Raw genomic sequence first — 14,424 nt, 5'->3', positions numbered from 1 at the left:
TAGTCACCAAGCATGCCGAGTAAAAGGCCTGGTCACAATGGTCACTAGGGCTGTTATGATTCACTCGTGTATTCAGTGAATTGAACCGTATCCATTATTGAATTCGTTATTCGTTGCCACTTGAAACGAATATTTATGAATATGCAAGCATGTGCATTTACATAAAAATACCCATAAGAACATATTATATGCATAGATTTCTTCAAAAGACAACACCCTTATACTATTTACTTTGACAGAATTGTGGTCACTGGACATTGTCGCATTTGAGCAGATACTAAAACCTGGATAAGTGCAGTATATAAATGTATAATACATCAATAATTTACAAACCATGTCAAATAATTTATGTTATTGTTTCACTGAATATAACAAATAATACATCAGCTGCTGACTTGTTATTGTATTCGTGAATTAATATTTGTATTTGTTACCCTATATTCGTGAAACGAATCATATTCACCTCATAGTGTATTCGTTGCAGCCCTACTGGGCACAACTTCAAAGACCCAATTTTCCTTTAAAAAGACTTTTCAGGACATTCTTACTCTAAACATTTGCAAGAGTGATACCACTTCAACATACAAATAATCTTATAATGTCCTACACACAAGTAAACACATCAAGGCCCATTTGCACAAAGAATTGTTAATGCTAAGACTATTGTTAGCCTATGTTAAAGTATGGAAGTAACCCTCATCTTAGTGCTAAGATTGCTTTGTGCAAGTGGGCCCAGTGCAGCAAGCATGAAGTACTTTGGACCTAGGTCGAACCCACAAAGTGATTGTAGAGCTATGATTGCCTTAAGTCTGTGTTAAAGTATGGGAGTTACGATCACCTTTGTACCAAGATCGATAAGTGGAACAGGGCCCTTGTCATCACCAGAATCTTGGAAAATACATTTTCCATGATAGCTGGTTCAAGGATATACATGACAAAGAAGTAAATGAAGTGTTGTCATCTTTCATGGGATGCAGTAAAAGAGAATTGCTCAGATCTTAGCAATTTGTCATTGCTATCTGGGAAATGTGTTTGGAAGACAAGGTGTTTTTTAAAATAATCATCTGAACTGTAACCATGTTTTTTTTTATGACATCAACTCACTCCTTCAGCAGCATCAACAAAAATGCAGACACCATCACTGAGCCTCATTGCCGCTGTAGCCTCATCTGAGAAGTTCACATGGCCTGAAGGAAACAATGGAGAAATGTCACAAACTCTGACAACTGTATCTTCCTTTCACAATGTTCACACCCCTTATACTTACTGCACCTCCTCCCTTCTGCCACCCAATACTGACCCCACACCACCCTATACTGACCCCCACACCACCCTATACTGACCCCCACCTCCCAATACTGACCCCCACTCCTCCCAATACAGACCCCCACCTCCCAATACTGACCCCCACCTCCCAATACAGACCCCCGTACCTCCCAATACAGACCCCCGTACCTCCCAATACTGACCCCCTCACCTCCCAATACTGACCCGTACCTCCCAATACTGACCCCCACCTCCCAATACTGACCCCCACCTCCCAATACTGACCCCCACCTCCCAATACTGACCCCAACCTCCCAATACTGACCCCCGTACCTCCCAATACTGCTGACCCCACACCTCCCAATACTGACCTCCACTCCCCCTAATACTGACCCCCACACCTCCCAATACTGACCCCACACCTCCCAATACTGACCCCCGTACCTCAAAATACTGACCCCTGTACCTCCCAATACTGACCCCACAACTCCTAATACTGACCCCCTCACCTCCCAATACTGACCCCCTCACCTCCCAATACTGACCCCCATACCTCCCAATACTGACGCCCACACCTCCCAATATTGACCCCCACTCCTCCCAATACTGACCCCCATACCTCCCAATACAGACCCCTACACCTCCCAATACTGACTCCCACACCTCCTAATACTGACCCCCGTACCTCCCTATACTGACCCCACTCCTCCTAATACTGATCCCCACACCTCCCAATACTGACCCCCGTACCTCCCTATACTGACCCCACTCCTAATACTGATCCCCACACCTCTCAATACTGACCCCCTACACCTCCCAATACTGACCCCTACTCCTAATACTGACACCCACACCTCCCAATACTGACCCCCACACCTCCCAATACTGACACCCACTCCTCCCAATACTGACCCCCTACACCTCCGAATTCTGACCCCTACTCCTCCTAATACTGATCCCCACACCTCCCAATACTGACCCCCACTCCTCCCAATACTGACCCCCTACACCTCCCAATACTGACCCCTACTCCTCCTAATACTGATCCCCACACCTCCCAATACTGACCCCTACTCCTCCTAATACTGACCCCCACTCCTCCCAATACTGACCCCCACTCCTCCCAATACTGACCCCCACTCCTCCCAATACTGACCCCTACTCCTCCCAATACTGACCCCCACTCCTCCCAATACTGACCCCCACTCCTCCCAATACTGACCCCCACTCCTCCCAATACTGACCCCTACTCCTCCTAATACTGACCCCCACTCCTCCCAATACTGACCCCCACTCCTCCCAATACTGATCCCCACACCTCCCATTATTGACCCCTCATACCTCCCAATACAGAACTGAATGCTTCACTCAACAATAAATAAAATATATTATTACTTAACATTCTAGTCGTTGATGATATTTACATCTGTCAAGTGAAAAAATATAATTCTTTCACTCTTCAAAACAATTCATGTTAATCCTTTGAAACAAACGCTAACTCTTGGGAGCTAGATGAATTTGGAGCAACCTAAATATCCCAATATGATCGCTGAATTATCCACCTCCACTGTTGCCACCACTTCTGTTGTCATAGAAACACGAGCTCACCCAGGTAACAAGTTCAACTCTACATTCTACACTGATGGTAGCCATACACACCTGGAGCATCGAAGACGTTGATGAGGTAGGACTTGTTCTTTGTGTCCTGCATCACCACGGTGATGGGCGTCGACTTGATGCTCACACCCCGCTGACAAAATAAACATTTCTTGTTTACAGCATTGTACAAAATTACAGAAATTGTTTTCTCTAAAAGTTTCATGTCTTCATCATGTTCATCTGACTTCTAAATACATTGGACGCAAATGTGTATGAATGTTGGTTGACAAGATAATATATACTTATACACTTTGAAAATGCATATCAAATTTTGGTAATATTTGGCAAAATGGCCACAAAACTCAAATTAAGTCCTTGTGGATATTTTATCATCCCGAGGCAAGCATGTCCACAAGCTTATATCAAAGCCTAGTTTCTGCCCTTGCCACACCATGGCCACTTTTCTTGGCCCAACCTTACGTAGATCACGAGTTGTGCCCCTTGTTATGAAAACGTGATAGCCAATCAGATCGCTGTTCTTATCTCGTATAACTTCACAAAGATGGCAACTACCATAGGCGACGATCTAGTAGATCAGATAACGAAAACATTCGCGATTTCACCTGACACAAAAACATGGGCAATCGTTGGGGGTTTAAAAGATGAAAAAGACATATCCGGGTCAACAAAGACAGGCAGAGGTAAATCACTTTCATACGAATATGTACCAGTCATTTCTGGCCTCATATGAAATGCTATAAATGTTTGAACAGTGCATGTCAGATTTTCTTTACTCAATCCCTACATTACTAGGCAATTGTCATCTACAATCAAAAAAAAGGAAAACACCACACATGCTTTGTTTGTTTGTTTGTTGTTTAACGCTGCATTCGGGAATATTTGAGCTATATGGCGGTGGTCTGTAAATAATCAAGTCTGAACCAGACAATCCAGTGATTAATATCATGAGCATCGATCCACGCAATTGGGATCTATGACATGCCTCAACCAAGTCAGCGAGCCTGACCACCCGATCCCATAAGTCGCCTCTTACAAGCATAGTCGCCTTTTACAGCAAGCATGGGTTGCTGAAGACCTATTCTACCCCGGATCTTCACGGATCACACATACTTAGTAGTCCATCTGCTGTCTGTACACTTGTCATCCTAACACCCCTTGTCATGTCTGGGACACCCCTGATTCATCACAGATTCTCCAGGACCTTTCACATGACGCTTCTTGTTATTGTTAATGTGTCGTAACAGTAGAACAAGAAACAGAATTTCGGAAGTGTCAATAACATCGAGTGACAGAAACTCGGGAATGTTCACATTGTTCCAGTTCCACATTGCTGATGTTTAGGCCCACAGATCCATACATTAAGAATGATATTAACAAATAAACTGACAACTAGTTATTTAAATTATAAATGCATAATCCATACCTCCTGTTCTGTGAAGAGAGTGTCAGTGTATCGCATCTGGAACAGAGAAAGACATGGATCAGTTCGAAGTCCTGCTTCACCTCAGGTGCAGCTAACATGCTTCTACCCTGAAAAGTCCCCCGCAAAGATTCAGGTGGTGAGGTGAGGTGAGGTGAGGTGAGGTGAGGTGAGGTGAGGTGAAATGGGGTTTAACGTCGCGTCCAAGATTATTACACATATATAACATTGTGCATGTACGTGTGTGTGTTTGTGTGGCTGCTTGTACTAGTCCGGACTGATGCCGATTTATAGCTCACTGAGATACCATGCCGCAGTTTAACATGAATACCCCACTCAGACACAGTATACTGACTTCGATCCGACCAGTCCTTGTTTTAGCCCCTTAATGCCGAGCGCCAGACAGGGTAACAAAAAGTACTATCTTTTAACGTCCTTTGGTATGACGTGGCCGGGGATCGAACCCCGGACCTTCCGCTCTCCGGGCGGACGCTCTACCACTAGACCATGGAGGCGGTGTTCAAAGATTCAGGATAGAGGTGATATGATGCATCAGTTTCATGCCATCATATCCTTGAAGATCTGGGTCAGAATAGGTCTCAAGCAACCCACGCTTGTCGTAAGAGGCGACTCACGGGATCTGGTGGTCAGACTCGCTGACTAGGTTGATGCATGTCATTGTATCCCAATGTTGTAGATTGATGTTCAGGATTCCAATCTCTTGATTGTTTGGTCTAAACTCAATTTTTTACAGACCACCATCATATCTACAGCTTAGATATTGCTGATTGCGGCATTAAACAAACAAACACTGAATGATACCATTCAAGACAATATGTCTGTTCTTTAACACTGCACTCAGCAATATTCCAGCTATATGACGGCGGTCTGTAAATAATCGAGTCTGGATCGAACAATCCAGTGACTGACATCAGAGCATCGAATCATGCAATTGGGATACGATGACATGCATCAACCAAGTGAGACAGCCTGACAACCCGATCTCGTTAGTCGCCTCTTACATCAAGCACTGTCGCCTCTGATGACAAGCATGGGTTGCTGAAGACCTATTCTAACCCAAGAGTGAGTCAGGGTGTGGGCTTCCCACCCATTTGAACGATATTACAGGTATATATCGTGATGTGATATTGTGAGATGAGGTGAGGTGATTATTGTACTTATATAGCGACGTGCATGTACGTGTGTGTGTTTGTGTGGCTGCTTGTACTAGTCCGGACTGATGCCGATTTATAGTGCTAGCACACTGAGATACCATGCCGCAGTTTAACATGAATATCCCACTCAGACACAGTATACTGACTCCGAGCCGACCAGTCCTTGTTTTAGCCCCTTAATGCCGAGCACCACACAGGGTAACAACAAGTACCATCTTTTAACGTCTTTTGGTATGACACGGGGTCAAACCCCGGACCTTCTGCTCTTTGGGCGGACGCTCTACCACTAGACCATTGAGGCTTTTGTGAGATGAAAGCCTTAAGTTACACTGGTGCTTTCAGCATGGCGATCAGGGGCAGATGGTGACAGATAAAGGATCATAATCTAGACAAGTCAGCAGATCCTTGCACATCAAAGGGACACAACTCTGCACAACTTGCTAGAGATATTTGGCCAAAGAATCCAGGTTAGTAGAATTAAAAAAGTCTATTTTCAAATAATTATTTTCTCAAAATGTTAGGTACAAGGGTCAAATAAAAAGTGGGGTCAGGAGGAATAGGGATTCGTCATAATTTGGTATGTTAAGTTTTGAAGATAAATTTTCAACAGATATAAATTATAGTATCTTACATAATTCATTTATATTATAGCAACAGTAGATGAGGTTTTTTAAACATTTTACTTATTTCTGGTCGGCTGAACATAAAAGCCAGAGACTTTCATTTTATAGAATTAAACAAAATCACATTTCAAATTTTGGGAATCCATGGATTGGTAAACACCAAGTCTAAAACACAGTTTGGCCTAAAGGTGCCAATTGGGGCGCGGGTGGCCCAGTCGTCTAAGGCGCCGTGATTCATTGTGCAGAGAGAAACCTATGATTGTAGGTTCGAATCCCTGTTTGGCCCGATTATGTTTCTAGGTTTGTCGGCACCATACCCGTGCTCGTGGATTTCACCGAAGTGGTAAACGTCTGAGACCTGCATCACTTCGGGCTTTCCTCCCACATTAAGCTCACACGCCGCGATGTAACTGGAATACTGTTAAAAGCGGCGTTAAACCCAACTCACTCACTCACTAAAGGTGCTGAACAACTTACATCCTTGTCTGCCCGGCCCTGGATGTCGGGGTGAGTCTGCTCCAGGAGGCAGTCGACGAAGGATGTCTGGAGACAGGAAGGCATCACATTACCACACACAATCCTTCATGACAACTTACATACATGCACATACAACGCGGTGTTTGAGCAGTCAAACCGATACATAAGTACTGTAAGAATTATATGGAACATTTTCTATTCAGTCTGTACCATATGTTAACAGATAATTGAAACAAATTTGAAGTAATATTCAGAATACAAATTATAGTATTTTCATTTTTATTTTTAAACTTTTGAAATCACAAATAAATGGTAAAAACTGGATTTGTTTTTGAGAAGACAAGGAAACAAGAGATTCTTAGAACCATTGTGTACAAACAGCTCCCAGACTAGAAGAACGTAAGAAGTTCCCAGACTACAAGAGCACTAGTAGCACCCAGACTTCAAGAGCATAAACACAGAGCTACAGATAAGCTGCGTATTTGCATAAAATACTCCCCAAAAATATTCAAAACCCAATTACTTTCAATCATCTTGCGTACAAAAATGCGTGCATTAAAGGAAAAACTCAAATTAATATAAACAGCACGGGTAAATACCAAATGAAGCTTTTTTTAGCATACAGAGCTACTTTCTGAAACACAAGTATGAGCTAATTTACTCTCTGAGTCAAGCCTATATATTTAGAACAGTTATATACATCTAAAATATTATTTCGTTTTATTTTAAATGTTAAAATGTTCACTAATTTTGGGAAAACCCCAATAGAGTGATGAAGGGATGAGTGAAATAATATTGGTTACCCAATGAAAAATATTATAACCCAATTAAAATAGAAACTCTAGAGTAAAAACTCAATTGCTCATAAGTTATCTGGAGATCTGATAAACAGCTCCCAGATGAGACAAGCATAAAGAGCTCCCAGACAAGAAGAGCATAAAGAGCTCCCAGACTAGAAGAGCATAAACAGCTCCCAGATGAGACGAGCATAAAGAGCTCCAAGACTTCAAGAGCATAAACAGCTCCCAGGCTAGAAGAGCATAAACAACTCCCAGATGAGACAAGCATAAAGAGCTCCTCGACTTCAAGAGCATAAACAACTCCCAGACTTCAAGAGCATAAACAGCTCCCAGACTAAAAGAGCATAAACAGCTCCAAGACTTCAAGAGCATAAACAGCTCCCAGGCTAGAAGAGCATAAACAGCTCCCAGACTAGAAGAGCATAAACAGCTCCCAGGCTAGAAGAGCATAAACAGCTCCTAGACTAGAAGAGCATAAACAGCTCTCAGACTAGAAGAGCATAAACAGCTCCACGACTAGAAGAGCATAAACAGCTCCCAGACCAGAAGAGCATAAACAGCTCCCAGACTTCAAGAGCATAAACAACTCCCAGGCTAGAAGAGAATAAACAGCTCCCAGACTTCAAGGGCATACACAGCTGCCAGCCAACAAGAGCATTAGCTGCTCCCAGACAGCATGTATAAGCTACTCCCACACTACAAGAGCATCCGCAGCGTTCTTACCTTGCCATGATGGAGATGTCCACAAAGTGTGACATTTCGTATCAGCTCTGGAGAGTCCATTAAATCAGCAAGAAACCTACAATCATACAACAATGCTGTAATGGGACAATAATCAAAGACACCTCAACTAACATGCGTTCACGGATATCAACATTTTCACTTTAAGTTCATCTAGGCATGAATTCTCAACATACACACACTGTCTAGCTGCTCATGAAAATACTAGATACAAATCCATTCCCTGACTTACTCCATATTGTATGTAGTTTCTGGAAGATCTTGCTCGGCCATGGAAAACTTTTTCTTTTTCACCGGCGCTATGATGGGTTCTGTTAAGGGCTGTGTGTCTTCCTCTTGTACTATAGTCTGACAACAGGGACAATATCAGACATTGTATCATGCAGTGAGAGGTGATGAGACCTTTCTGTCACAAAATAACACATTTTTTAATGCATAGTATTCAGCTCTAGATCAGGATCAGTTGAGAAAGTTAAAACACACTGCGAATCCAAATTTATTACCTGACCCCCGACCCGACCCAGATACCCACTGCAGGTGGATACCCACTCAAGAGATGGGGTAGAAAATGTCAGATTGGCAATTGTTTTCCAGAGCCCTGATTAGAAAATATTTCAATATAAATATAATAGGATCAGATCATGCATACACTAAAGTTGACTGAAGCTTCATCTTTATTCAAACATATCAAGTAGAAGGAATGCATGCAAAGTCAAAAAGAAATGCAGACTTTTGCGACTGGTAGTGCAACCATGGAGTTTTGTTATTGTCATTAAACAATATATCACGTGATTTACCATGTGTCTGGGAAGTCCTGAGGGTACCCGGGTCTTACTTAGGACCCACCCAACCTGAGTATCTGAATTAACCATATTTTTAGGTATTTTTGGTCCGACTGTTAAACACAACTACAGCGAAGTACACCCACCTCCACATCCGGCCCGTACACCTCCTCCGCGGTGGGGTAGTACTTCTTGTCCTCGTGCAGCACCACGGCCATCTCCGGCTGGTCATCCATGTCATCATGATCCATGTCTTCATCATCCTGGACAAACAATCATCATCATCATCATCATCATCATCATCATCATCATACTGCTTCTGTTCTCTGACATATACTTACTGCCAAAAGAAACGTGAACTATAGAAACATATAGAGAAGTATGTATGTTAAGATGAAATGTTTCCAATGTGTACCAATTAATGACAAAATGAACGCTCAGTTGAGTGTTACCACAGAGTGTCATTATTCTTATCACGATATGCTTCGAAACTTTACACGCTAATCCTGCACAAGACAAACTGTGCATCTCAAGTCATGGATCTATGACGTCACATGTGATGCGTTCATGATGTGCATCAAAGCAGTATAATATCTCTTGAATATGAGTAAGTCTTCATATATTAACCAACATGTATGGTATTCACTTTTCTATTGAGTATATATATTATATTTTCGGTGAGTATATATTACACATTCTACCATGAATTTGGAATTTACTCGATTCTGATTGGTCAATCAGAGGCTATTAAATCACAATAAACCCCCTCTCATTGAAACAGCTGGTTTGCAGCCGCATCACCGCGGAAGCTAATATTCATAGAATAGTACTATTTTCAGTCATTGTCGGTAGGCATATTTAAATAATTATATCTACAATTACAGGTTACAAAATGCACAGATGCGGTTACGACAATATTCAAAGGATGTGTGGCAATACATTTCGTGCAGAAAAACACGACAGAAATCAACAAAGGGAATGTAATTACGTTTTGGAGACAACAGAGGGCTTGGAATTTTGGCGCTTTTCTATATACGACTGTGACGTCATATCTTTTGCGTCACAATGAGCGACATGATGTCATAATGGTGACGCGCGAGTAGAGCGAAAGCCTTGCAAAGCTTGCTTTGTTTTCTTTAGGGATATCCACCTCATCATGCTCATGTTAGCTTACCAAGTTGTCGTGCTTATATGCTTTCAATGCCTGTCATATGTTCGAGTGAAGTATTACGGTGTAAACAAACTGTTTGAGTATATACGGCACCATATTTTATTCGGTGATTCCGTTATTCAGATCGATAACCCACTCAAAACACTGAACTCAACCCATGCCGCTTCATTTTCGCATTTTATTTAGTCATGGTAGAATGGAGATAAACATACTGTGTTTTCAATGTAGAGCTAGGTTACCTGTAGATTTAACCGTGCTAAATTTAACATTTGAAGCCTCACGCTGCGCATTCGGTTCCAAATTCAATTTAGCGGGGTAAAATTGGAAGTTAAAGATGTTGGTCCCTACGCCTAGCAAAAGGTTGCTTTGATACATATCGTGTATTGCTGTGTAGAAAGCGAGTTTTTCTTATCTAGAATTAAGGTGCTTTCTTATACACAGGGTTGAAGAGTTTTGATATTTTTTTCCCCTAACACAAAGACATTACTGTGAGCACGTAACAACGGAAATACCATGTCAACAAATCCTAATCATGCAATTACAATGTCTGGTTATAAAAAGAGTTCATAATATATCTGGACTTACGTTTGTAATCTATTTTATTAATTTTATACAAAATTTCATTCAATACTGTTAATATTCATTTTGGCGAAATTGTATGTGAAGTGATCGGAAGATCGCACAACTCACCGTTATTTACGGCAACCATGGTCATATTACCACTATTGACGCCTTGAAACCAACATTAGTGGTTAGAGAATAATTACATATATCATAAATGCCATACTTTGACTCGCAAAAAGACATATTTGTTGTAGTTTGACTATTATATGTCAACATAAAGATTTCACTATTGCGAGCATGGGAACATAGACGGTGATTGGTCAAATTGTTCCATACGACAAAATATCTGGTAATAGCGATCAGCTCTACCAAAGTGCTATGCTTATTGTTCTTAAGTTATTTGAAACATATATATAGAAAAATACTACTAAATGCCATGATATTGGAATAAATTATTCTTGATAAACTAATAGTTTCAAATACAATCCTTTCCATCAATGTATCAAAATTCTTTAAAGTTATATTATTAAGTAATTATTAAACAAATCCCCAGTAGATTCCAAGGAACGTGTATAGAGTTGATTGCTACTTCATGCTTAGTTTACGAGAAAATACACATGTTCATCTTAATCTCCACAACAGGAAATACAATTTATTCGGTAAATCATCATGTCTAGCGTTTTTTTTTATCTCAGATTTTAAATTTGTATTGACCAAGTTTAATTGTTATGATCTGTTCGTTTCCCTGAATACGCTGAAGAGATACGATGTAATTATTTTCTGCTGAAGACAAACATGTTTTTATTGCAAGGGATTGTGTATGCGCTGGTGATGTGCTTCATTCCGATTCGCTTTACAGATGGGGTAAATAAATTAGCATCGATTTTAAAGGCTTGTACAGGGGGGTCGTCTTATACGTGGGGTATGCATCTATGTTATGATCCAGTATATATGTTCCTTAACTTTGTTGTTCAGTTAATAAATGTTTATCGTGTTGTTACCAGCCGAAAAGTAACTCACATTCTAAAAAGATTAAATGCAATGTTAATAAAGTACAGATTTTCACCAATCGGCCAGTGCTGTTTCATTTGGGTTATTTGTTCTCTTCATTGTCTGGACACTTCACTACAGTACTGTAACAGGACGGGGTACTCTGGTTAGGTCAAGGATGTAGGGATGACTATTGGTCTGGACATCACTATTGCGATAATTATTGATATTGAAAGAAACTATTGCGATAACTATTGATATTGCAAGCAACTATTGCGACAAATATCGATAGTTTTCAGTGTACCATTTTAGATGGATTTTAGAGTTTAACCTTGGAACTGAAGTTTCCTTTGAATAAAAAGTAAAGTTTGAGATATGACTGATTTGTTTTTTCTTTACCCTAATAATTTCAGAAAAAGAAACTTCCACATTACCATGTGTAAATTGCTACCATTCATGATCAAAAGAAACACAAATTTGAACAGCGTTGCATGTATTTTATTGATATGGTAAATACAATCGAAACTATCAACATTCCTAAATGAAATTGATACTATTGATTGGAAACTGATTTAACAATCGATTTATTGACTTTAAGTGCTTACTAATAGCAATATATTGATATTTTGATTTATTGGGACACCCCTACAAGGATGTCTGCTGGTCTATAGCAAGAGCCTTTGTTTAAGTTGTGCTAAGATTTTGAAAAACTAACTATCAGTGGTTTACACCATTGGACAAATATAGTCCTGAGCTCATTTTGAATTCATGGATTATGTAACATAACTCGATTTTTTATTTATGAAAACAACAAGTCCCTCTTTATTAAACTAATCTCAGGCTAACGGACAAGTGGTCGTGTCTATCCAAACAGACTAAAAAGAAGGGAGATTGTGTGCAGTTGATTGTGTAAGGCAGCTGAAAAGGGTTTAGTTTACAAAATAGAATACAAACTGCAGGTCAAAATCGTCTACTCAAAGACATCTAAACGTGAATGTAAATGAAGTGAGTGAATGAGTATGGTTTTATGCCACTCTTAGCCATATTCCAGCAATATCACAGCAGGGGACACCGGAAAATGGGCTTCACACATTGTACCCATGTTTGGAATCGAACCTGTGTCTTCGGCGTGACGAGCCAACGCTTTACCCACTAGGCTACCCCACTGCGCCAAATGTCAATGAACATGTGATGAAAGGGATTTATCTAGGATTTCACACAAAGTGCCCCTGGCAGCCAAATTGGGAAAACATTTTTATTTTGTTCAAAATTGGGATTTTTTTAAGTTTGTCTTTCCTTAATTTCAACATTATAAGGGACAAAGTTTCACTTTCAAGTTTCACTGGTGTTAACATGACGAACACCTTCAACATGAACTCCTTTTTGTTATGTTGTTCACAAATACTGTCCACTCACATCTCTGTCCATGTATTCATCGTCATCACGATCATCTTCCTCATCATCGTCATCATCATCACTATCCAGTTCAGGGCCAATATAGTTGCCAAACTCATCATACAAATCAGCATCCATCTTGGAGATGTTTCACGGAAACTGAAACAATTGATTCACAAAGTAATGAACAGGTTAGTCATATATATACATGTCAGGGATATTTAAAAAGTCTACAACTGTATAGACTAAACATGCTGAATGCAATTATTTAACTTGATTGGAGCCAAATGCAAAGTGTTGAAGACAACAATGTGTAATTCAAAATATCAACTGATCAAATACCATTACAGAGCTACAGAAAAGCAGTGTATCTGCGTAAATCCATAGTACTTTGTTATGATTCACATAACAGTCATACAATCCTAACGTACAATCATGACATTACCAAATATTTTCTCAAAGTTTTGTGTTCCTGAGGAGCATTAATCAACAAAAACAAATTAATTCTTATAATACTTTGGTTGGGTCTGACATGTACATTGAAACCCTTCCAGATTCAGAAATATCCTGATTAACGGATCACTGTTTCAGAGTGCTTTGTAGCCTACAGTGTTGTATACATTATGTGTAGGAGAGAATCCACCAGACAAAATATACTGTCCAGACTTACAAAGTTCACAGATTGTGGTTAGAGATATACTGATTGAAGTGTAATTCTTCAGAAGACTAGCTAGCCCCAATCTGCAAATACTCCTTCACAGCGATAGAAACTAACATTTTTAGTCCACTAGTCCTTATAATGAAAACATATAGCAAAACCCTTAAAAAGGGCAAATTTCTACTAGTCCTTATGATACCTTAACTATTGAGCAGTTTGCCAAGGACTACACGACCAGTGCCAATTTCTAACGCTGCTTCATGTTCAACACAAGTTGAACACATTTAGAAGTACTGGCTGGGATAATTAACGTTTACAGTTATATTACACCTGTTAAACCATGTTAATAAGACATTCCAAAGATAACATGTTCATCAGTTTTGGGTTTTATGTTTTTTAGCAGCAGTTGTGCAGAGAAATCTCAACAGGGATCCGAGAAACCAATCTAACTAGACTAATGTTTAGTCTAAGCAAGATTCAGCCAGTTCATTTCATTTGTTCTGTTGATCGAAAACCGCACATGCAGATATATCTTTGTTCATATTAAAATTGGAAACCAAACAACCGTGCCTTCTAATAGCACATGGGACGGGTGCATATGGACATACTATGTAAGTTTTCCAAATGACGTATTAAAAAGTACATCAAACCTATATGTGTTTTTGAAGATCGGCCGGCTTTTCCAAAACAAGCGTGGGAAAGAACCGGAAGTCGTAGTTGAATCGTATTTACAAGGGTATAC

At 40.2% G+C, this 14,424-nt stretch overlaps 1 protein-coding gene across 2 annotated transcripts in view; it reads right to left on the bottom strand.

Annotated features, from left to right (window-relative positions):
- Window positions 1-14,423, bottom strand: part of LOC124130981 (116 kDa U5 small nuclear ribonucleoprotein component-like) — a 35,275-nt gene extending 20,852 nt beyond the window's left edge. Inside the window, exons 1-9 of one of the 2 annotated variants that reach the window (XM_046494033.2) lie at window positions 14,337-14,423; window positions 13,046-13,183; window positions 9,051-9,167; window positions 8,355-8,470; window positions 8,105-8,180; window positions 6,582-6,647; window positions 4,310-4,345; window positions 2,926-3,016; window positions 1,105-1,187 (exon numbers count right to left, since the gene is read on the bottom strand). In XM_046494033.2, the coding sequence (XP_046349989.1) occupies window positions 1,105-1,187; window positions 2,926-3,016; window positions 4,310-4,345; window positions 6,582-6,647; window positions 8,105-8,180; window positions 8,355-8,470; window positions 9,051-9,167; window positions 13,046-13,162 (702 nt within the window). In that variant the 5' untranslated portion in view covers window positions 13,163-13,183; window positions 14,337-14,423. Of the gene's footprint in view, window positions 1-1,104; window positions 1,188-2,925; window positions 3,017-4,309; window positions 4,346-6,581; window positions 6,648-8,104; window positions 8,181-8,354; window positions 8,471-9,050; window positions 9,168-13,045; window positions 13,184-14,332 lie in introns of both variants that reach the window. The other variant, XM_048389570.1, reaches the window with a different exon arrangement.
- Window position 14,424: the final 1 nt, after the last annotated feature.

The sequence above is a fragment of the Haliotis rufescens genome, unplaced genomic scaffold (genome assembly GCF_023055435.1).
Source record: "Haliotis rufescens isolate VD_foot unplaced genomic scaffold, xgHalRufe1.0.p SCAF_10, whole genome shotgun sequence".
NCBI lineage: Eukaryota > Metazoa > Mollusca > Gastropoda > Lepetellida > Haliotidae > Haliotis > Haliotis rufescens.
This window is presented reverse-complemented; position numbering and strand designations above follow the sequence as displayed.